Source organism: Aedes aegypti, chromosome 2 (assembly GCF_002204515.2).
Source record: "Aedes aegypti strain LVP_AGWG chromosome 2, AaegL5.0 Primary Assembly, whole genome shotgun sequence".
NCBI lineage: Eukaryota > Metazoa > Arthropoda > Insecta > Diptera > Culicidae > Aedes > Aedes aegypti.
The window spans coordinates 228,911,190-228,934,831 of NC_035108.1; the positions used below are offsets into that span (position 1 = coordinate 228,911,190).

At 40.4% G+C, this 23,642-nt stretch overlaps 1 protein-coding gene across 1 annotated transcript; it reads left to right on the forward strand.

Annotated features, from left to right (window-relative positions):
* The first annotated feature begins 906 nt into the window (after window positions 1-906).
* On the forward strand, window positions 907-10,114 carry LOC110675165 (protein retinal degeneration B-like). The gene is made up of 3 exons (XM_021839553.1): window positions 907-915; window positions 974-1,020; window positions 9,805-10,114. The coding sequence occupies exons 1-3, from the start codon at window positions 907-909 to the stop codon at window positions 10,112-10,114; spliced, it is 366 nt and encodes a 121-aa protein (XP_021695245.1).
* The last annotated feature ends 13,528 nt before the right edge of the window (window positions 10,115-23,642 follow it).

A 23,642-nucleotide genomic window follows, 5' to 3' on the forward strand; every position in this document is an offset into this window, starting at 1 on the left:
AACAAACATCAACAAATACAAAACAAAAATCAACAATTTGTAACCAAACGGTTACACTATCCACCACCCCGATGAAAAAATGCGAAAGCACGAAGAGATTTTGCATTTTTTTTTTCGATTCACTCCTTCAAGTCATCTTCGGCCGCCATCGGTTCGTGGATGTCGAGCAAAAAAAAATTATCAAATACAATACAAAACAAATTAAAATCTTTTAAAACTACAAACGCGCGAAATCATAATTAAACTTTACTACAAATTAAAAATATAAATAATAAAACATGCTAAAATATTCTTTACGTACGTGCACAATTCTACAGATTAAAAATTAGAAAATGAAATAAATTAAAACATGCCAAATATGTACAAAACAAATTTTAAATCTTATCAAATATCCCGTATTATGGGTTGACAACATGAATTAACTATTTACAGTGATGCGCATCAAAAACAATTTTACAACCCTATTTACAAATTATTTACAACACTTTAGATCACATTCCGCACGGCCGAACCCCATGGCGGGATTTATTGCCGGCGGGCAAACTGTCATTCGTTGACAGTTGGCAAAACGTCATGAATCTGTCAAAGTGAACTGTCACAGCATATCTATTGTTTATTATGTTTATGTTTATTCTGTGCTGTGCAGTTGAAAGTGGAAATAGAAGATTTCATTGAGAAAAGGCCTTATATTCATCGAAACGTTTCGGTAAGTATTACGTACGTATTAGTAATGAACATATCGAAGCTCAACCTATGTGTGTTTTTATTTTTAGGTGAATGAGCTCGATTGGTGTGACAGTGGCGGGCTGTTTTGCGATGCGGCGGCAATCTTTTCACGAAAGATTGGCCCATTGCAACCCCCAAATTTTGCCGGGATTACCATAATAGCCATCTTGGCACAGCAAGATGCATCAGGTAAGTAATGTGTACACAGTGAATAATCATTCATACTCATGATTGCAATTAATTTCAGATTGGCCAATCTACGCAGTGGGCGATCCCCTCTCGGCAACTCCGCAGGTGAGGAAAATGAGGGTATTTCTTCACCCCTCACATCTTCCGCCGGTCCTGCTAGTCCCGATATTGATCCCCGAGTTTATTTAAGGTAAGTTGGATCTAGCTTTCCTTTCATGCTAACCCGTTCTAACGACTGATCGGAATCTTTCATCCGTCGGTCAGACTAATCTGGGCCTAGACTAACAGCGTAACGATTCTCATAACAACTAACACAATCGACTAACAATTCCATAGTCCTTCTGTTTAGTTAAATTTGCTAAAGATGTTTTTTTTTTCTCTTTCTTTTCAGATCAACCCTCAGCGATGTTTGCCGTCGGTAACCGGGGATAATTTATTACTCCCGCGCCTTACCAGAGCTGTGGCAAACTGCCGAAAAAATTGGATTATAAAACGAAAAAAAATATACGATTGAACATGAACATTTGAGTATTTCTTTTTCATTTTGTTTGACGAAAAGTCTTTTTGGGTTCCAGGTGTGCGTCCGGAACGGGGATTTTTCCTTGAAGGGTTGGGTTCCAAAATCGAAGTAGGTTCGCTGCATATTTCTTTTGCCGTAGGTTTCGCTCGAAGTTTTAGGTTGGCCTTTTTCCGGATCTTGAACGATCGGGTCTGCTTTCTGAGGGATTCGGGGTTCGAAGTTCGTGGTGTTGAAGGAATGAAAGCTTCACCAAGTAAGTCTCGGGAGCATTCTGCGGATTGAAGTAACGACTTACTGGTGCAATACGGGGAGAAATAACCGGAAGAATAGCGTGACGTTGGGCTTCGGTTCGTTCTCATTTCGACCTGAAGATGGTCTTCCGAAACAGATTCGGACTCGCTGAAGGACATTTCCAAATCCTCGGAATCGGAACTAGGGATTATCAATTCGATTTCCTCCTCTGGTTCTGATTCCGGTTCCCTGTATTCGCATGTCGCGCTGGGGGGCAAATAGCGAGAATTTGCATCGCATGTGACGATGTTCATGTCACGCATAAAAAGATAAATGATACGTTTGATTTTGACGACGTCTGCTGGCATCATGACTCCCGAAGTCCTCTGCTCCCTGATGGTGTGCAGAGTCTCTTCGAGGTCCAGCTCTAACTCCTCTAGAGGGTAGTTAGGGTGCGTCGAGAGCAACGGACTAGGCATCTCGGAAGATCCCTCTAAGTCCGACTCGTCCGCATCGTACGTCGGAGGCTGCCAATTAATTGGTTTATAATTGGTTTCAGCCTTTGCTCGTCGCTTGCGAGTCATTGCGAGAATCAGTTGTGGTTGTGTTGTGGGTGAAAACAAAATCGTAAAAATCGTGAGGAATCAAAACAAAACGGATTAAAATGAATTGGGCGCGTATGTTGTCATTGTGATCGGACAAAAAACAGTAAAGATTAATTATGATTTATGTTGTATCAATGTATAAACGATTCACGAAACACAAAATTTGCCAACATCAACGAATTTTCAGACGGTAAAAACGACAATCAAAAGCAAATGTGTCCGTGATGTGCTCAGGACCTCTTTTGAAGGCAAAAGCCTTGTACTATCACAGTTTTAGCACCATAATGGTAAATCGTGCATAAGGGGCGAGACATTCGTGCAAGCACGGATCCCTGCCACCTCCCGTCGGCAAAAATCGTTAGATTTTTGTATGCTACTTCTGTCCCTTGATTACCTTTCGCGGACTTTTGGCTGGGTGCCAAGTGAAACTAAGCGGTAAATGCTACAGTGCCAGGCCAACTCAGGACACAAGATCTCTCCGGCAATCCCAGGGTCGGCTAGCTACCGGGTAATCAAGGGCTTTTCGCGAATACAAAAACTAACTCCAGGAACTTTAAAGTTTCTTATGTATTTATTATAAAATACTAATTGTGTCGTGTGCGTGTTGTTCTGTTTTCCAATTTAGTGTTAATTTGTTAAGTGTGTCCGAGTTCTTCTACTCGTACCGGTACATACCGCTGCCGTTGGTTGGTGGACGACGAATGGCCGACACAGCGACTCAATCCTGCTGTGCGACCGGAACTCTCGCCGGAATGGCGAAGCGGGCGGATGTACGGTCTGGTATTCCGGTCCGTTGACGGGCCAGCGGGCGTTGCTGGACGGTGGGGTTGCAGGCGTCTTCCCTCTTAGGCACAATCGGCCGGCCTTGGACGGCCGAGAGGGGAATCTCCTTTACGTTTAGGGCCTCCGGCCCGAGATATTGGTCCTTTCAGAAGACTTACGGTCTTTTACGATTAGGCGCGGAAGCCTGACGGCTTCACGTGCCGAACCGTGTGCTGGACGGAACAATGGCAAAACAAGAACAAGAGGTCCTGAGCGTAATTATCACCCAAGCATCCACTTAGCTCCTGCTAAGGGACAAGGGGGGGGGGGTTCGTACGATTATCACTGCACTCACAAAACACTCGTTCACAGCACACGGACGCCTGATACTAAAAGAGCCCGAATTCGGGCAATGGCCGTTCTTTTAAAGATTTCCCACTTTCAACAAAGTACATCTTTTTAGCATGCCATCTCGCTTCTCATGAATCATCGCCATGATCAATAATTGGTAGCAAACACGAAGGACGAAGACATTTACAGCGGTACTTAACCCTATCACTCCTGTGGTATTTTCCTTCTGTTTTTGCACAAGAAACGTGAAGGGTCCAACAAACATCAACAAATACAAAACAAAAATCAACAATTTGTAACCAAACGGTTACAGCCTCCAACTTTTAGTGGGATCCATGCTTGAAAATCCATTAAAATTATAAAAATCCGTAGATTTCCGAAAAAGTTGAGTAAATATCAACGGATTTTCGATTTCTTAGCCTCAATCGCTTCGTCTGGATCCCAACTAACTTTCCGTGTGCTGGGTTTATCAATTCACTCTGCCAAAACCTTAGCCTCCAACTTTTAGTGGGACCCATGCTTGAAAATCCATTAAAATTATAAAAATCCGTAGATTTCCGAAAAAGTTGAGTAAATATCAACGGATTTTCGATTTCTTAGCCTCAATCGCTTCGTCTGGATCCCAGCTAACTTTCCGTGTGCTGGGTTTATCAATTCACTCTGCCAAAACCTTAGCCTCCAACTTTTAGTGGGACCCATGCTTGAAAATCCATTAAAATTATAAAAATCCGTAGATTTCCGAAAAAGTTGAGTAAATATCAACGGATTTTCGATTTCTTAGCCTCAATCGCTTCGTCTGGATCCCAGCTAACTTTCCGTGTGCTGGGTTTATCAATTCACTCTGCCAAAACCTTAGCCTCCAACTTTTAGTGGGACCCATGCTTGAAAATCCATTAAAATTATAAAAATCCGTAGATTTCCGAAAAAGTTGAGTAAATATCAACGGATTTTCGATTTCTTAGCCTCAATCGCTTCGTCTGGATCCCAGCTAACTTTCCGTGTGCTGGGTTTATCAATTCACTCTGCCAAAACCTTAGCCTCCAACTTTTAGTGGGACCCATGCTTGAAAATCCAATGAAATTATAAAAATCCGTAGATTTCCGAAAAAGTTGAGTAAATATCAACGGATTTTCGATTTCTTAGCCTCAATCGCTTCGTCTGGATCCCAGCTAACTTTCCGTGTGCTGGGTTTATCAATTCACTCTGCCAAAACCTTAGCCTCCAACTTTTAGTGGGACCCATGCTTGAAAATCCATTAAAATTATAAAAATCCGTAGATTTCCGAAAAAGTTGAGTAAATATCAACGGATTTTCGATTTCTTAGCCTCAATCGCTTCGTCTGGATCCCAGCTAACTTTCCGTGTGCTGGGTTTATCAATTCACTCTGCCAAAACCTTAGCCTCCAACTTTTAGTGGGACCCATGCTTGAAAATCCATTAAATTATAAAAATCCGTAGATTTCCGAAAAAGTTGAGTAAATATCAACGGATTTTCGATTTCTTAGCCTCAATCGCTTCGTCTGGATCCCAGCTAACTTTCCGTGTGCTGGGTTTATCAATTCACTCTGCCAAAACCTTAGCCTCCAACTTTTAGTGGGACCCATGCTTGAAAATCCATTAAAATTATAAAAATCCGTAGATTTCCGAAAAAGTTGAGTAAATATCAACGGATTTTCGATTTCTTAGCCTCAATCGCTTCGTCTGGATCCCAGCTAACTTTCCGTGTGCTGGGTTTATCAATTCACTCTGCCAAAACCTTAGCCTCCAACTTTTAGTGGGACCCATGCTTGAAAATCCATTAAAATTATAAAAATCCGTAGATTTCCGAAAAAGTTGAGTAAATATCAACGGATTTTCGATTTCTTAGCCTCAATCGCTTCGTCTGGATCCCAGCTAACTTTCCGTGTGCTGGGTTTATCAATTCACTCTGCCAAAACCTTAGCCTCCAACTTTTAGTGGGACCCATGCTTGAAAATCCATTAAAATTATAAAAATCCGTAGATTTCCGAAAAAGTTGAGTAAATATCAACGGATTTTCGATTTCTTAGCCTCAATCGCTTCGTCTGGATCCCAGCTAACTTTCCGTGTGCTGGGTTTATCAATTCACTCTGCCAAAACCTTAGCCTCCAACTTTTAGTGGGACCCATGCTTGAAAATCCAATGAAATTATAAAAATCCGTAGATTTCCGAAAAAGTTGAGTAAATATCAACGGATTTTCGATTTCTTAGCCTCAATCGCTTCGTCTGGATCCCAGCTAACTTTCCGTGTGCTGGGTTTATCAATTCACTCTGCCAAAACCTTAGCCTCCAACTTTTAGTGGGACCCATGCTTGAAAATCCATTAAAATTATAAAAATCCGTAGATTTCCGAAAAAGTTGAGTAAATATCAACGGATTTTCGATTTCTTAGCCTCAATCGCTTCGTCTGGATCCCAGCTAACTTTCCGTGTGCTGGGTTTATCAATTCACTCTGCCAAAACCTTAGCCTCCAACTTTTAGTGGGACCCATGCTTGAAAATCCAATGAAATTATAAAAATCCGTAGATTTCCGAAAAAGTTGAGTAAATATCAACGGATTTTCGATTTCTTAGCCTCAATCGCTTCGTCTGGATCCCAGCTAACTTTCCGTGTGCTGGGTTTATCAATTCACTCTGCCAAAACCTTAGCCTCCAACTTTTAGTGGGACCCATGCTTGAAAATCCATTAAAATTATAAAAATCCGTAGATTTCCGAAAAAGTTGAGTAAATATCAACGGATTTTCGATTTCTTAGCCTCAATCGCTTCGTCTGGATCCCAGCTAACTTTCCGTGTGCTGGGTTTATCAATTCACTCTGCCAAAACCTTAGCCTCCAACTTTTAGTGGGACCCATGCTTGAAAATCCATTAAAATTATAAAAATCCGTAGATTTCCGAAAAAGTTGAGTAAATATCAACGGATTTTCGATTTCTTAGCCTCAATCGCTTCGTCTGGATCCCAGCTAACTTTCCGTGTGCTGGGTTTATCAATTCACTCTGCCAAAACCTTAGCCTCCAACTTTTAGTGGGACCCATGCTTGAAAATCCATTAAAATTATAAAAATCCGTAGATTTCCGAAAAAGTTGAGTAAATATCAACGGATTTTCGATTTCTTAGCCTCAATCGCTTCGTCTGGATCCCAGCTAACTTTCCGTGTGCTGGGTTTATCAATTCACTCTGCCAAAACCTTAGCCTCCAACTTTTAGTGGGACCCATGCTTGAAAATCCATTAAAATTATAAAAATCCGTAGATTTCCGAAAAAGTTGAGTAAATATCAACGGATTTTCGATTTCTTAGCCTCAATCGCTTCGTCTGGATCCCAGCTAACTTTCCGTGTGCTGGGTTTATCAATTCACTCTGCCAAAACCTTAGCCTCCAACTTTTAGTGGGACCCATGCTTGAAAATCCAATTAAAATTATAAAAATCCGTAGATTTCCGAAAAAGTTGAGTAAATATCAACGGATTTTCGATTTCTTAGCCTCAATCGCTTCGTCTGGATCCCAGCTAACTTTCCGTGTGCTGGGTTTATCAATTCACTCTGCCAAAACCTTAGCCTCCAACTTTTAGTGGGACCCATGCTTGAAAATCCATTAAAATTATAAAAATCCGTAGATTTCCGAAAAAGTTGAGTAAATATCAACGGATTTTCGATTTCTTAGCCTCAATCGCTTCGTCTGGATCCCAGCTAACTTTCCGTGTGCTGGGTTTATCAATTCACTCTGCCAAAACCTTAGCCTCCAACTTTTAGTGGGACCCATGCTTGAAAATCCATTAAAATTATAAAAATCCGTAGATTTCCGAAAAAGTTGAGTAAATATCAACGGATTTTCGATTTCTTAGCCTCAATCGCTTCGTCTGGATCCCAGCTAACTTTCCGTGTGCTGGGTTTATCAATTCACTCTGCCAAAACCTTAGCCTCCAACTTTTAGTGGGACCCATGCTTGAAAATCCATTAAAATTATAAAAATCCGTAGATTTCCGAAAAAGTTGAGTAAATATCAACGGATTTTCGATTTCTTAGCCTCAATCGCTTCGTCTGGATCCCAGCTAACTTTCCGTGTGCTGGGTTTATCAATTCACTCTGCCAAAACCTTAGCCTCCAACTTTTAGTGGGACCCATGCTTGAAAATCCATTAAAATTATAAAAATCCGTAGATTTCCGAAAAAGTTGAGTAAATATCAACGGATTTTCGATTTCTTAGCCTCAATCGCTTCGTCTGGATCCCAGCTAACTTTCCGTGTGCTGGGTTTATCAATTCACTCTGCCAAAACCTTAGCCTCCAACTTTTAGTGGGACCCATGCTTGAAAATCCATTAAAATTATAAAAATCCGTAGATTTCCGAAAAAGTTGAGTAAATATCAACGGATTTTCGATTTCTTAGCCTCAATCGCTTCGTCTGGATCCCAGCTAACTTTCCGTGTGCTGGGTTTATCAATTCACTCTGCCAAAACCTTAGCCTCCAACTTTTAGTGGGACCCATGCTTGAAAATCCATTAAAATTATAAAAATCCGTAGATTTCCGAAAAAGTTGAGTAAATATCAACGGATTTTCGATTTCTTAGCCTCAATCGCTTCGTCTGGATCCCAGCTAACTTTCCGTGTGCTGGGTTTATCAATTCACTCTGCCAAAACCTTAGCCTCCAACTTTTAGTGGGACCCATGCTTGAAAATCCATTAAAATTATAAAAATCCGTAGATTTCCGAAAAAGTTGAGTAAATATCAACGGATTTTCGATTTCTTAGCCTCAATCGCTTCGTCTGGATCCCAGCTAACTTTCCGTGTGCTGGGTTTATCAATTCACTCTGCCAAAACCTTAGCCTCCAACTTTTAGTGGGACCCATGCTTGAAAATCCAATGAAATTATAAAAATCCGTAGATTTCCGAAAAAGTTGAGTAAATATCAACGGATTTTCGATTTCTTAGCCTCAATCGCTTCGTCTGGATCCCAGCTAACTTTCCGTGTGCTGGGTTTATCAATTCACTCTGCCAAAACCTTAGCCTCCAACTTTTAGTGGGACCCATGCTTGAAAATCCATTAAAATTATAAAAATCCGTAGATTTCCGAAAAAGTTGAGTAAATATCAACGGATTTTCGATTTCTTAGCCTCAATCGCTTCGTCTGGATCCCAGCTAACTTTCCGTGTGCTGGGTTTATCAATTCACTCTGCCAAAACCTTAGCCTCCAACTTTTAGTGGGACCCATGCTTGAAAATCCATTAAAATTATAAAAATCCGTAGATTTCCGAAAAAGTTGAGTAAATATCAACGGATTTTCGATTTCTTAGCCTCAATCGCTTCGTCTGGATCCCAGCTAACTTTCCGTGTGCTGGGTTTATCAATTCACTCTGCCAAAACCTTAGCCTCCAACTTTTAGTGGGACCCATGCTTGAAAATCCATTAAAATTATAAAAATCCGTAGATTTCCGAAAAAGTTGAGTAAATATCAACGGATTTTCGATTTCTTAGCCTCAATCGCTTCGTCTGGATCCCAGCTAACTTTCCGTGTGCTGGGTTTATCAATTCACTCTGCCAAAACCTTAGCCTCCAACTTTTAGTGGGACCCATGCTTGAAAATCCAATTAAATTATAAAAATCCGTAGATTTCCGAAAAAGTTGAGTAAATATCAACGGATTTTCGATTTCTTAGCCTCAATCGCTTCGTCTGGATCCCAGCTAACTTTCCGTGTGCTGGGTTTATCAATTCACTCTGCCAAAACCTTAGCCTCCAACTTTTAGTGGGACCCATGCTTGAAAATCCATTAAAATTATAAAAATCCGTAGATTTCCGAAAAAGTTGAGTAAATATCAACGGATTTTCGATTTCTTAGCCTCAATCGCTTCGTCTGGATCCCAGCTAACTTTCCGTGTGCTGGGTTTATCAATTCACTCTGCCAAAACCTTAGCCTCCAACTTTTAGTGGGACCCATGCTTGAAAATCCAATAAAATTATAAAAATCCGTAGATTTCCGAAAAAGTTGAGTAAATATCAACGGATTTTCGATTTCTTAGCCTCAATCGCTTCGTCTGGATCCCAGCTAACTTTCCGTGTGCTGGGTTTATCAATTCACTCTGCCAAAACCTTAGCCTCCAACTTTTAGTGGAACCCATGCTTGAAAATCCATTAAAATTATAAAAATCCGTAGATTTCCGAAAAAGTTGAGTAAATATCAACGGAATTTTTGATTTCTTAGCTTCAATCGCTTCGTCTGGATCCCAGCTAACTTTCCGTGTGCTGGGTTTATCAATTCACTCTGCCAAAACCTTAGCCTCCAGTTTTTTTATTGGACCTGTGGAGTTTTCATGTCTTTTTAGCTTGACAGTTTTGTGATAACTATCCTCCAGATTAGCATGGCCTACTCGACAGTATGCCAAATCACCACATCTCCTTTTCTCTTGAAGAACACGGGGCTACGTGACGATTCAGCTGATTCCGTGTCCGTCCATGTGTACCAATGCGTTGGGTATTCTGTCCAGCCTCAATTCGTATTTGTTCGACGCTTTGCCTTCGATGGCCGACTTTCCCACCATAACCGACATCCTGATCCAAGCCATTCCATTGCTGACGGCTTGTTCGGATGCCATCAACCGCTCGGTTGTCAGTGCCAACAAAGTCTATGCGGAATTCTTGAAGATCGACGAAGGAATTGGCTTCAATAGACAAGTTGCGCTGGTCGGAGATTCCATGGGTTGCGTTCTAGCTCACGACTGAGTAGAGTTAATGTCCGACATGGAAGCGTAGCTTCCCGGCTAGATCACATCGTTGACTTCATGGAAGTTAATGACCTGAACGTGAACAAGTTATTGCAGCACCCCCGTGAAGAAGATTTTCCTCTACCAGCGGATCAAGACTTCCCAAATTCGACTTCGAAGTCGGATACTTCTTCATGTTAGGAAGCCCGTTGACTGTTATCTTGGCAGCTCGACGCCTGAACGAATCTCGTAGCGGAACCAACAAACCTTCCTGTACGCTAAGTGCCCGCTCGTTAACGGTCAACCCTACCATCTTTTGGAACTTATCCAGTGTAGTCCGTAAATTTTTAGTGATGGTCCACCACCGTGACGACTCTATGACACCTCGATATGCTCGATATACAGCACCAATCAACCAATATTGTTTCAAAAATACTGAACTTCTTGTGTGGCGTTTTCTGCGGCATATGGTTACAATTTCGTTTGAATGTACTTCTTCGGCCAGATTCTATACCGATTGGGCCACAATGGTCATGGTCTGAATTCCATTGCATCGTGGACCTGTTTTTCTATTTCAATCTGAAAAAAATGGTTCAACACTCGTTATTGACGCGTTTTTATACTTTGCCAACAGTTATGGTTGAGTCCATCTATAGGTCACCTAGCTCCTATAACGAGCATCATCTTTATCCGCCGGACCCAACGGATAGAATCCGTTGCTACGGCAGCCCCTTCATAAGGCGAGCTTGGTTTTTCCGCCGTATCCAACAGGTCTAAATCTGTTGCTACGGCAGCTCCCTATTACGGCGAGCTTTTTCGTTTTTATTTCGCCGGACCCAACGGATAGAATCCGTCGCTGCGGCAGCCCCCTTCTAAGGCGAGCTTGGTTCTTTTTATCGCCGGACCCAACAGACCAAATCTGTCGCTTCGGCAGCTCCGTTGTATGGTGAGCTTGATTTTTTTTCCGCCGGACCCAACAGATCAAATCTGTTGCTACGGCAGCCCCCTTCTAAGGCGAGCTTTTGTTTCCGCCGGACCCGACGGATAGAATCCGTCGCTACGGCAGCCCACCTCTGGGGTGAGCTTGACATTTCCGCCGTCGTTACGGCAACCCGTTATTCAACGAGTTTTCATTTTAGTTTTAACTTACACTATTTTCGATTGTTTATTTTGGCTGCTTCTTTCTGTTCTTCAACAATATGCTTGCAATCCAAGTATTTCCATCTTAATTTTCCATTTACTACTGCAACACGCAGGAACGCTCGTCGCCAATGTGGAGTTTTCATGTCTTTTTAGCTTGACAGTTTTGTGATAACTATCCTCCAGATTAGCATGGCCTACTCGACAGTATGCCAAATCACCACAGGACCCATGCTTGAAAATCCATTAAAATTATAAAAATCCGTAGATTTCCGAAAAAGTTGAGTAAATATCAACGGATTTTCGATTTCTTAGCCTCAATCGCTTCGTCTGGATCCCAGCTAACTTTCCGTGTGCTGGGTTTATCAATTCACTCTGCCAAAACCTTAGCCTCCAACTTTTAGTGGGACCCATGCTTGAAAATCCATTAAAATTATAAAAATCCGTAGATTTCCGAAAAAGTTGAGTAAATATCAACGGATTTTCGATTTCTTAGCCTCAATCGCTTCGTCTGGATCCCAGCTAACTTTCCGTGTGCTGGGTTTATCAATTCACTCTGCCAAAACCTTAGCCTCCAACTTTTAGTGGGACCCATGCTTGAAAATCCAATTAAAATTATAAAAATCCGTAGATTTCCGAAAAAGTTGAGTAAATATCAACGGATTTTCGATTTCTTAGCCTCAATCGCTTCGTCTGGATCCCAGCTAACTTTCCGTGTGCTGGGTTTATCAATTCACTCTGCCAAAACCTTAGCCTCCAACTTTTAGTGGGACCCATGCTTGAAAATCCAATTAAAATTATAAAAATCCGTAGATTTCCGAAAAAGTTGAGTAAATATCAACGGATTTTCGATTTCTTAGCCTCAATCGCTTCGTCTGGATCCCAGCTAACTTTCCGTGTGCTGGGTTTATCAATTCACTCTGCCAAAACCTTAGCCTCCAACTTTTAGTGGGACCCATGCTTGAAAATCCATTAAAATTATAAAAATCCGTAGATTTCCGAAAAAGTTGAGTAAATATCAACGGATTTTCGATTTCTTAGCCTCAATCGCTTCGTCTGGATCCCAGCTAACTTTCCGTGTGCTGGGTTTATCAATTCACTCTGCCAAAACCTTAGCCTCCAACTTTTAGTGGGACCCATGCTTGAAAATCCAATGAAATTATAAAAATCCGTAGATTTCCGAAAAAGTTGAGTAAATATCAACGGATTTTCGATTTCTTAGCCTCAATCGCTTCGTCTGGATCCCAGCTAACTTTCCGTGTGCTGGGTTTATCAATTCACTCTGCCAAAACCTTAGCCTCCAACTTTTAGTGGGACCCATGCTTGAAAATCCATTAAAATTATAAAAATCCGTAGATTTCCGAAAAAGTTGAGTAAATATCAACGGATTTTCGATTTCTTAGCCTCAATCGCTTCGTCTGGATCCCAGCTAACTTTCCGTGTGCTGGGTTTATCAATTCACTCTGCCAAAACCTTAGCCTCCAACTTTTAGTGGGACCCATGCTTGAAAATCCATTAAAATTATAAAAATCCGTAGATTTCCGAAAAAGTTGAGTAAATATCAACGGATTTTCGATTTCTTAGCCTCAATCGCTTCGTCTGGATCCCAGCTAACTTTCCGTGTGCTGGGTTTATCAATTCACTCTGCCAAAACCTTAGCCTCCAACTTTTAGTGGGACCCATGCTTGAAAATCCATTAAAATTATAAAAATCCGTAGATTTCCGAAAAAGTTGAGTAAATATCAACGGATTTTCGATTTCTTAGCCTCAATCGCTTCGTCTGGATCCCAGCTAACTTTCCGTGTGCTGGGTTTATCAATTCACTCTGCCAAAACCTTAGCCTCCAACTTTTAGTGGGACCCATGCTTGAAAATCCATTAAAATTATAAAAATCCGTAGATTTCCGAAAAAGTTGAGTAAATATCAACGGATTTTCGATTTCTTAGCCTCAATCGCTTCGTCTGGATCCCAGCTAACTTTCCGTGTGCTGGGTTTATCAATTCACTCTGCCAAAACCTTAGCCTCCAACTTTTAGTGGGACCCATGCTTGAAAATCCATTAAAATTATAAAAATCCGTAGATTTCCGAAAAAGTTGAGTAAATATCAACGGATTTTCGATTTCTTAGCCTCAATCGCTTCGTCTGGATCCCAGCTAACTTTCCGTGTGCTGGGTTTATCAATTCACTCTGCCAAAACCTTAGCCTCCAACTTTTAGTGGGACCCATGCTTGAAAATCCATTAAAATTATAAAAATCCGTAGATTTCCGAAAAAGTTGAGTAAATATCAACGGATTTTCGATTTCTTAGCCTCAATCGCTTCGTCTGGATCCCAGCTAACTTTCCGTGTGCTGGGTTTATCAATTCACTCTGCCAAAACCTTAGCCTCCAACTTTTAGTGGGACCCATGCTTGAAAATCCATTAAAATTATAAAAATCCGTAGATTTCCGAAAAAGTTGAGTAAATATCAACGGATTTTCGATTTCTTAGCCTCAATCGCTTCGTCTGGATCCCAGCTAACTTTCCGTGTGCTGGGTTTATCAATTCACTCTGCCAAAACCTTAGCCTCCAACTTTTAGTGGGACCCATGCTTGAAAATCCATTAAAATTATAAAAATCCGTAGATTTCCGAAAAAGTTGAGTAAATATCAACGGATTTTCGATTTCTTAGCCTCAATCGCTTCGTCTGGATCCCAGCTAACTTTCCGTGTGCTGGGTTTATCAATTCACTCTGCCAAAACCTTAGCCTCCAACTTTTAGTGGGACCCATGCTTGAAAATCCATTAAAATTATAAAAATCCGTAGATTTCCGAAAAAGTTGAGTAAATATCAACGGATTTTCGATTTCTTAGCCTCAATCGCTTCGTCTGGATCCCAGCTAACTTTCCGTGTGCTGGGTTTATCAATTCACTCTGCCAAAACCTTAGCCTCCAACTTTTAGTGGGACCCATGCTTGAAAATCCATTAAAATTATAAAAATCCGTAGATTTCCGAAAAAGTTGAGTAAATATCAACGGATTTTCGATTTCTTAGCCTCAATCGCTTCGTCTGGATCCCAGCTAACTTTCCGTGTGCTGGGTTTATCAATTCACTCTGCCAAAACCTTAGCCTCCAACTTTTAGTGGGACCCATGCTTGAAAATCCATTAAAATTATAAAAATCCGTAGATTTCCGAAAAAGTTGAGTAAATATCAACGGATTTTCGATTTCTTAGCCTCAATCGCTTCGTCTGGATCCCAGCTAACTTTCCGTGTGCTGGGTTTATCAATTCACTCTGCCAAAACCTTAGCCTCCAACTTTTAGTGGGACCCATGCTTGAAAATCCATTAAAATTATAAAAATCCGTAGATTTCCGAAAAAGTTGAGTAAATATCAACGGATTTTCGATTTCTTAGCCTCAATCGCTTCGTCTGGATCCCAGCTAACTTTCCGTGTGCTGGGTTTATCAATTCACTCTGCCAAAACCTTAGCCTCCAACTTTTAGTGGGACCCATGCTTGAAAATCCAATGAAATTATAAAAATCCGTAGATTTCCGAAAAAGTTGAGTAAATATCAACGGATTTTCGATTTCTTAGCCTCAATCGCTTCGTCTGGATCCCAGCTAACTTTCCGTGTGCTGGGTTTATCAATTCACTCTGCCAAAACCTTAGCCTCCAACTTTTAGTGGGACCCATGCTTGAAAATCCAATTAAAATTATAAAAATCCGTAGATTTCCGAAAAAGTTGAGTAAATATCAACGGATTTTCGATTTCTTAGCCTCAATCGCTTCGTCTGGATCCCAGCTAACTTTCCGTGTGCTGGGTTTATCAATTCACTCTGCCAAAACCTTAGCCTCCAACTTTTAGTGGGACCCATGCTTGAAAATCCATTAAAATTATAAAAATCCGTAGATTTCCGAAAAAGTTGAGTAAATATCAACGGATTTTCGATTTCTTAGCCTCAATCGCTTCGTCTGGATCCCAGCTAACTTTCCGTGTGCTGGGTTTATCAATTCACTCTGCCAAAACCTTAGCCTCCAACTTTTAGTGGGACCCATGCTTGAAAATCCAATTAAAATTATAAAAATCCGTAGATTTCCGAAAAAGTTGAGTAAATATCAACGGATTTTCGATTTCTTAGCCTCAATCGCTTCGTCTGGATCCCAGCTAACTTTCCGTGTGCTGGGTTTATCAATTCACTCTGCCAAAACCTTAGCCTCCAACTTTTAGTGGGACCCATGCTTGAAAATCCATTAAAATTATAAAAATCCGTAGATTTCCGAAAAAGTTGAGTAAATATCAACGGATTTTCGATTTCTTAGCCTCAATCGCTTCGTCTGGATCCCAGCTAACTTTCCGTGTGCTGGGTTTATCAATTCACTCTGCCAAAACCTTAGCCTCCAACTTTTAGTGGGACCCATGCTTGAAAATCCAATTAAAATTATAAAAATCCGTAGATTTCCGAAAAAGTTGAGTAAATATCAACGGATTTTCGATTTCTTAGCCTCAATCGCTTCGTCTGGATCCCAGCTAACTTTCCGTGTGCTGGGTTTATCAATTCACTCTGCCAAAACCTTAGCCTCCAACTTTTAGTGGGACCCATGCTTGAAAATCCATTAAAATTATAAAAATCCGTAGATTTCCGAAAAAGTTGAGTAAATATCAACGGATTTTCGATTTCTTAGCCTCAATCGCTTCGTCTGGATCCCAGCTAACTTTCCGTGTGCTGGGTTTATCAATTCACTCTGCCAAAACCTTAGCCTCCAACTTTTAGTGGGACCCATGCTTGAAAATCCAATTAAAATTATAAAAATCCGTAGATTTCCGAAAAAGTTGAGTAAATATCAACGGATTTTCGATTTCTTAGCCTCAATCGCTTCGTCTGGATCCCAGCTAACTTTCCGTGTGCTGGGTTTATCAATTCACTCTGCCAAAACCTTAGCCTCCAACTTTTAGTGGGACCCATGCTTGAAAATCCAATTAAAATTATAAAAATCCGTAGATTTCCGAAAAAGTTGAGTAAATATCAACGGATTTTCGATTTCTTAGCCTCAATCGCTTCGTCTGGATCCCAGCTAACTTTCCGTGTGCTGGGTTTATCAATTCACTCTGCCAAAACCTTAGCCTCCAACTTTTAGTGGGACCCATGCTTGAAAATCCATTAAAATTATAAAAATCCGTAGATTTCCGAAAAAGTTGAGTAAATATCAACGGATTTTCGATTTCTTAGCCTCAATCGCTTCGTCTGGATCCCAGCTAACTTTCCGTGTGCTGGGTTTATCAATTCACTCTGCCAAAACCTTAGCCTCCAACTTTTAGTGGGACCCATGCTTGAAAATCCAATAAAATTATAAAAATCCGTAGATTTCCGAAAAAGTTGAGTAAATATCAACGGATTTTCGATTTCTTAGCCTCAATCGCTTCGTCTGGATCCCAGCTAACTTTCCGTGTGCTGGGTTTATCAATTCACTCTGCCAAAACCTTAGCCTCCAACTTTTAGTGGGACCCATGCTTGAAAATCCAATGAAATTATAAAAATCCGTAGATTTCCGAAAAAGTTGAGTAAATATCAACGGATTTTCGATTTCTTAGCCTCAATCGCTTCGTCTGGATCCCAGCTAACTTTCCGTGTGCTGGGTTTATCAATTCACTCTGCCAAAACCTTAGCCTCCAACTTTTAGTGGGACCCATGCTTGAAAATCCATTAAAATTATAAAAATCCGTAGATTTCCGAAAAAGTTGAGTAAATATCAACGGATTTTCGATTTCTTAGCCTCAATCGCTTCGTCTGGATCCCAGCTAACTTTCCGTGTGCTGGGTTTATCAATTCACTCTGCCAAAACCTTAGCCTCCAACTTTTAGTGGGACCCATGCTTGAAAATCCATTAAAATTATAAAAATCCGTAGATTTCCGAAAAAGTTGAGTAAATATCAACGGATTTTCGATTTCTTAGCCTCAATCGCTTCGTCTGGATCCCAGCTAACTTTCCGTGTGCTGGGTTTATCAATTCACTCTGCCAAAACCTTAGCCTCCAACTTTTAGTGGGACCCATGCTTGAAAATCCAATTAAAATTATAAAAATCCGTAGATTTCCGAAAAAGTTGAGTAAATATCAACGGATTTTCGATTTCTTAGCCTCAATCGCTTCGTCTGGATCCCAGCTAACTTTCCGTGTGCTGGGTTTATCAATTCACTCTGCCAAAACCTTAGCCTCCAACTTTTAGTGGGACCCATGCTTGAAAATCCAATGAAAATTATAAAAATCCGTAGATTTCCGAAAAAGTTGAGTAAATATCAACGGATTTTCGATTTCTTAGCCTCAATCGCTTCGTCTGGATCCCAGCTAACTTTCCGTGTGCTGGGTTTATCAATTCACTCTGCCAAAACCTTAGCCTCCAACTTTTAGTGGGACCCATGCTTGAAAATCCATTAAATTATAAAAATCCGTAGATTTCCGAAAAAGTTGAGTAAATATCAACGGATTTTCGATTTCTTAGCCTCAATCGCTTCGTCTGGATCCCAGCTAACTTTCCGTGTGCTGGGTTTATCAATTCACTCTGCCAAAACCTTAGCCTCCAACTTTTAGTGGGACCCATGCTTGAAAATCCATTAAAATTATAAAAATCCGTAGATTTCCGAAAAAGTTGAGTAAATATCAACGGATTTTCGATTTCTTAGCCTCAATCGCTTCGTCTGGATCCCAGCTAACTTTCCGTGTGCTGGGTTTATCAATTCACTCTGCCAAAACCTTAGCCTCCAACTTTTAGTGGGACCCATGCTTGAAAATCCAATTAAAATTATAAAAATCCGTAGATTTCCGAAAAAGTTGAGTAAATATCAACGGATTTTCGATTTCTTAGCCTCAATCGCTTCGTCTGGATCCCAGCTAACTTTCCGTGTGCTGGGTTTATCAATTCACTCTGCCAAAACCTTAGCCTCCAACTTTTAGTGGGACCCATGCTTGAAAATCCAATAAAATTATAAAAATCCGTAGATTTCCGAAAAAGTTGAGTAAATATCAACGGATTTTCGATTTCTTAGCCTCAATCGCTTCGTCTGGATCCCAGCTAACTTTCCGTGTGCTGGGTTTATCAATTCACTCTGCCAAAACCTTAGCCTCCAACTTTTAGTGGGACCCATGCTTGAAAATCCATTAAAATTATAAAAATCCGTAGATTTCCGAAAAAGTTGAGTAAATATCAACGGATTTTCGATTTCTTAGCCTCAATCGCTTCGTCTGGATCCCAGCTAACTTTCCGTGTGCTGGGTTTATCAATTCACTCTGCCAAAACCTTAGCCTCCAACTTTTAGTGGGACCCATGCTTGAAAATCCAATAAAATTATAAAAATCCGTAGATTTCCGAAAAAGTTGAGTAAATATCAACGGATTTTCGATTTCTTAGCCTCAATCGCTTCGTCTGGATCCCAGCTAACTTTCCGTGTGCTGGGTTTATCAATTCACTCTGCCAAAACCTTAGCCTCCAACTTTTAGTGGGACCCATGCTTGAAAATCCATTAAAATTATAAAAATCCGTAGATTTCCGAAAAAGTTGAGTAAATATCAACGGATTTTCGATTTCTTAGCCTCAATCGCTTCGTCTGGATCCCAGCTAACTTTCCGTGTGCTGGGTTTATCAATTCACTCTGCCAAAACCTTAGCCTCCAACTTTTAGTGGGACCCATGCTTGAAAATCCAATAAAATTATAAAAATCCGTAGATTTCCGAAAAAGTTGAGTAAATATCAACGGATTTTCGATTTCTTAGCCTCAATCGCTTCGTCTGGATCCCAGCTAACTTTCCGTGTGCTGGGTTTATCAATTCACTCTGCCAAAACCTTAGCCTCCAACTTTTAGTGGGACCCATGCTTGAAAATCCAATGAAATTATAAAAATCCGTAGATTTCCGAAAAAGTTGAGTAAATATCAACGGATTTTCGATTTCTTAGCCTCAATCGCTTCGTCTGGATCCCAGCTAACTTTCCGTGTGCTGGGTTTATCAATTCACTCTGCCAAAACCTTAGCCTCCAACTTTTAGTGGGACCCATGCTTGAAAATCCAATAAAATTATAAAAATCCGTAGATTTCCGAAAAAGTTGAGTAAATATCAACGGATTTTCGATTTCTTAGCCTCAATCGCTTCGTCTGGATCCCAGCTAACTTTCCGTGTGCTGGGTTTATCAATTCACTCTGCCAAAACCTTAGCCTCCAACTTTTAGTGGGACCCATGCTTGAAAATCCATTAAATTATAAAAATCCGTAGATTTCCGAAAAAGTTGAGTAAATATCAACGGATTTTCGATTTCTTAGCCTCAATCGCTTCGTCTGGATCCCAGCTAACTTTCCGTGTGCTGGGTTTATCAATTCACTCTGCCAAAACCTTAGCCTCCAACTTTTAGTGGGACCCATGCTTGAAAATCCATTAAAATTATAAAAATCCGTAGATTTCCGAAAAAGTTGAGTAAATATCAACGGATTTTCGATTTCTTAGCCTCAATCGCTTCGTCTGGATCCCAGCTAACTTTCCGTGTGCTGGGTTTATCAATTCACTCTGCCAAAACCTTAGCCTCCAACTTTTAGTGGGACCCATGCTTGAAAATCCAATTAAATTATAAAAATCCGTAGATTTCCGAAAAAGTTGAGTAAATATCAACGGATTTTCGATTTCTTAGCCTCAATCGCTTCGTCTGGATCCCAGCTAACTTTCCGTGTGCTGGGTTTATCAATTCACTCTGCCAAAACCTTAGCCTCCAACTTTTAGTGGGACCCATGCTTGAAAATCCAATGAAATTATAAAAATCCGTAGATTTCCGAAAAAGTTGAGTAAATATCAACGGATTTTCGATTTCTTAGCCTCAATCGCTTCGTCTGGATCCCAGCTAACTTTCCGTGTGCTGGGTTTATCAATTCACTCTGCCAAAACCTTAGCCTCCAACTTTTAGTGGGACCCATGCTTGAAAATCCAATTAAAATTATAAAAATCCGTAGATTTCCGAAAAAGTTGAGTAAATATCAACGGATTTTCGATTTCTTAGCCTCAATCGCTTCGTCTGGATCCCAGCTAACTTTCCGTGTGCTGGGTTTATCAATTCACTCTGCCAAAACCTTAGCCTCCAACTTTTAGTGGGACCCATGCTTGAAAATCCAATAAAATTATAAAAATCCGTAGATTTCCGAAAAAGTTGAGTAAATATCAACGGATTTTCGATTTCTTAGCCTCAATCGCTTCGTCTGGATCCCAGCTAACTTTCCGTGTGCTGGGTTTATCAATTCACTCTGCCAAAACCTTAGCCTCCAACTTTTAGTGGGACCCATGCTTGAAAATCCAATAAAATTATAAAAATCCGTAGATTTCCGAAAAAGTTGAGTAAATATCAACGGATTTTCGATTTCTTAGCCTCAATCGCTTCGTCTGGATCCCAGCTAACTTTCCGTGTGCTGGGTTTATCAATTCACTCTGCCAAAACCTTAGCCTCCAACTTTTAGTGGGACCCATGCTTGAAAATCCAATGAAATTATAAAAATCCGTAGATTTCCGAAAAAGTTGAGTAAATATCAACGGATTTTCGATTTCTTAGCCTCAATCGCTTCGTCTGGATCCCAGCTAACTTTCCGTGTGCTGGGTTTATCAATTCACTCTGCCAAAACCTTAGCCTCCAACTTTTAGTGGGACCCATGCTTGAAAATCCAATTAAAATTATAAAAATCCGTAGATTTCCGAAAAAGTTGAGTAAATATCAACGGATTTTCGATTTCTTAGCCTCAATCGCTTCGTCTGGATCCCAGCTAACTTTCCGTGTGCTGGGTTTATCAATTCACTCTGCCAAAACCTTAGCCTCCAACTTTTAGTGGGACCCATGCTTGAAAATCCATTAAAATTATAAAAATCCGTAGATTTCCGAAAAAGTTGAGTAAATATCAACGGATTTTCGATTTCTTAGCCTCAATCGCTTCGTCTGGATCCCAGCTAACTTTCCGTGTGCTGGGTTTATCAATTCACTCTGCCAAAACCTTAGCCTCCAACTTTTAGTGGGACCCATGCTTGAAAATCCATTAAAATTATAAAAATCCGTAGATTTCCGAAAAAGTTGAGTAAATATCAACGGATTTTCGATTTCTTAGCCTCAATCGCTTCGTCTGGATCCCAGCTAACTTTCCGTGTGCTGGGTTTATCAATTCACTCTGCCAAAACCTTAGCCTCCAACTTTTAGTGGGACCCATGCTTGAAAATCCAATAAAATTATAAAAATCCGTAGATTTCCGAAAAAGTTGAGTAAATATCAACGGATTTTCGATTTCTTAGCCTCAATCGCTTCGTCTGGATCCCAGCTAACTTTCCGTGTGCTGGGTTTATCAATTCACTCTGCCAAAACCTTAGCCTCCAACTTTTAGTGGGACCCATGCTTGAAAATCCAATTAAAATTATAAAAATCCGTAGATTTCCGAAAAAGTTGAGTAAATATCAACGGATTTTCGATTTCTTAGCCTCAATCGCTTCGTCTGGATCCCAGCTAACTTTCCGTGTGCTGGGTTTATCAATTCACTCTGCCAAAACCTTAGCCTCCAACTTTTAGTGGGACCCATGCTTGAAAATCCAATAAAATTATAAAAATCCGTAGATTTCCGAAAAAGTTGAGTAAATATCAACGGATTTTCGATTTCTTAGCCTCAATCGCTTCGTCTGGATCCCAGCTAACTTTCCGTGTGCTGGGTTTATCAATTCACTCTGCCAAAACCTTAGCCTCCAACTTTTAGTGGGACCCATGCTTGAAAATCCAATAAAATTATAAAAATCCGTAGATTTCCGAAAAAGTTGAGTAAATATCAACGGATTTTCGATTTCTTAGCCTCAATCGCTTCGTCTGGATCCCAGCTAACTTTCCGTGTGCTGGGTTTATCAATTCACTCTGCCAAAACCTTAGCCTCCAACTTTTAGTGGGACCCATGCTTGAAAATCCATTAAAATTATAAAAATCCGTAGATTTCCGAAAAAGTTGAGTAAATATCAACGGATTTTCGATTTCTTAGCCTCAATCGCTTCGTCTGGATCCCAGCTAACTTTCCGTGTGCTGGGTTTATCAATTCACTCTGCCAAAACCTTAGCCTCCAACTTTTAGTGGGACCCATGCTTGAAAATCCATTAAAATTATAAAAATCCGTAGATTTCCGAAAAAGTTGAGTAAATATCAACGGATTTTCGATTTCTTAGCCTCAATCGCTTCGTCTGGATCCCAGCTAACTTTCCGTGTGCTGGGTTTATCAATTCACTCTGCCAAAACCTTAGCCTCCAACTTTTAGTGGGACCCATGCTTGAAAATCCAATTAAAATTATAAAAATCCGTAGATTTCCGAAAAAGTTGAGTAAATATCAACGGATTTTCGATTTCTTAGCCTCAATCGCTTCGTCTGGATCCCAGCTAACTTTCCGTGTGCTGGGTTTATCAATTCACTCTGCCAAAACCTTAGCCTCCAACTTTTAGTGGGACCCATGCTTGAAAATCCATTAAAATTATAAAAATCCGTAGATTTCCGAAAAAGTTGAGTAAATATCAACGGATTTTCGATTTCTTAGCCTCAATCGCTTCGTCTGGATCCCAGCTAACTTTCCGTGTGCTGGGTTTATCAATTCACTCTGCCAAAACCTTAGCCTCCAACTTTTAGTGGGACCCATGCTTGAAAATCCATTAAAATTATAAAAATCCGTAGATTTCCGAAAAAGTTGAGTAAATATCAACGGATTTTCGATTTCTTAGCCTCAATCGCTTCGTCTGGATCCCAGCTAACTTTCCGTGTGCTGGGTTTATCAATTCACTCTGCCAAAACCTTAGCCTCCAACTTTTAGTGGGACCCATGCTTGAAAATCCAATGAAATTATAAAAATCCGTAGATTTCCGAAAAAGTTGAGTAAATATCAACGGATTTTCGATTTCTTAGCCTCAATCGCTTCGTCTGGATCCCAGCTAACTTTCCGTGTGCTGGGTTTATCAATTCACTCTGCCAAAACCTTAGCCTCCAACTTTTAGTGGGACCCATGCTTGAAAATCCATTAAAATTATAAAAATCCGTAGATTTCCGAAAAAGTTGAGTAAATATCAACGGATTTTCGATTTCTTAGCCTCAATCGCTTCGTCTGGATCCCAGCTAACTTTCCGTGTGCTGGGTTTATCAATTCACTCTGCCAAAACCTTAGCCTCCAACTTTTAGTGGGACCCATGCTTGAAAATCCATTAAAATTATAAAAATCCGTAGATTTCCGAAAAAGTTGAGTAAATATCAACGGATTTTCGATTTCTTAGCCTCAATCGCTTCGTCTGGATCCCAGCTAACTTTCCGTGTGCTGGGTTTATCAATTCACTCTGCCAAAACCTTAGCCTCCAACTTTTAGTGGGACCCATGCTTGAAAATCCATTAAAATTATAAAAATCCGTAG

What these genes read in the sequence shown, in the direction of transcription:
- LOC110675165 (XM_021839553.1), top strand. An exon ending in CCCTCTCGGCAACTCCGCAG is followed by an intron (nt 1,021 to 9,804) that starts GTGAGGAAAATG and finishes TTTCTCTTGAAG; the next exon opens with AACACGGGGCTACGTGACGA.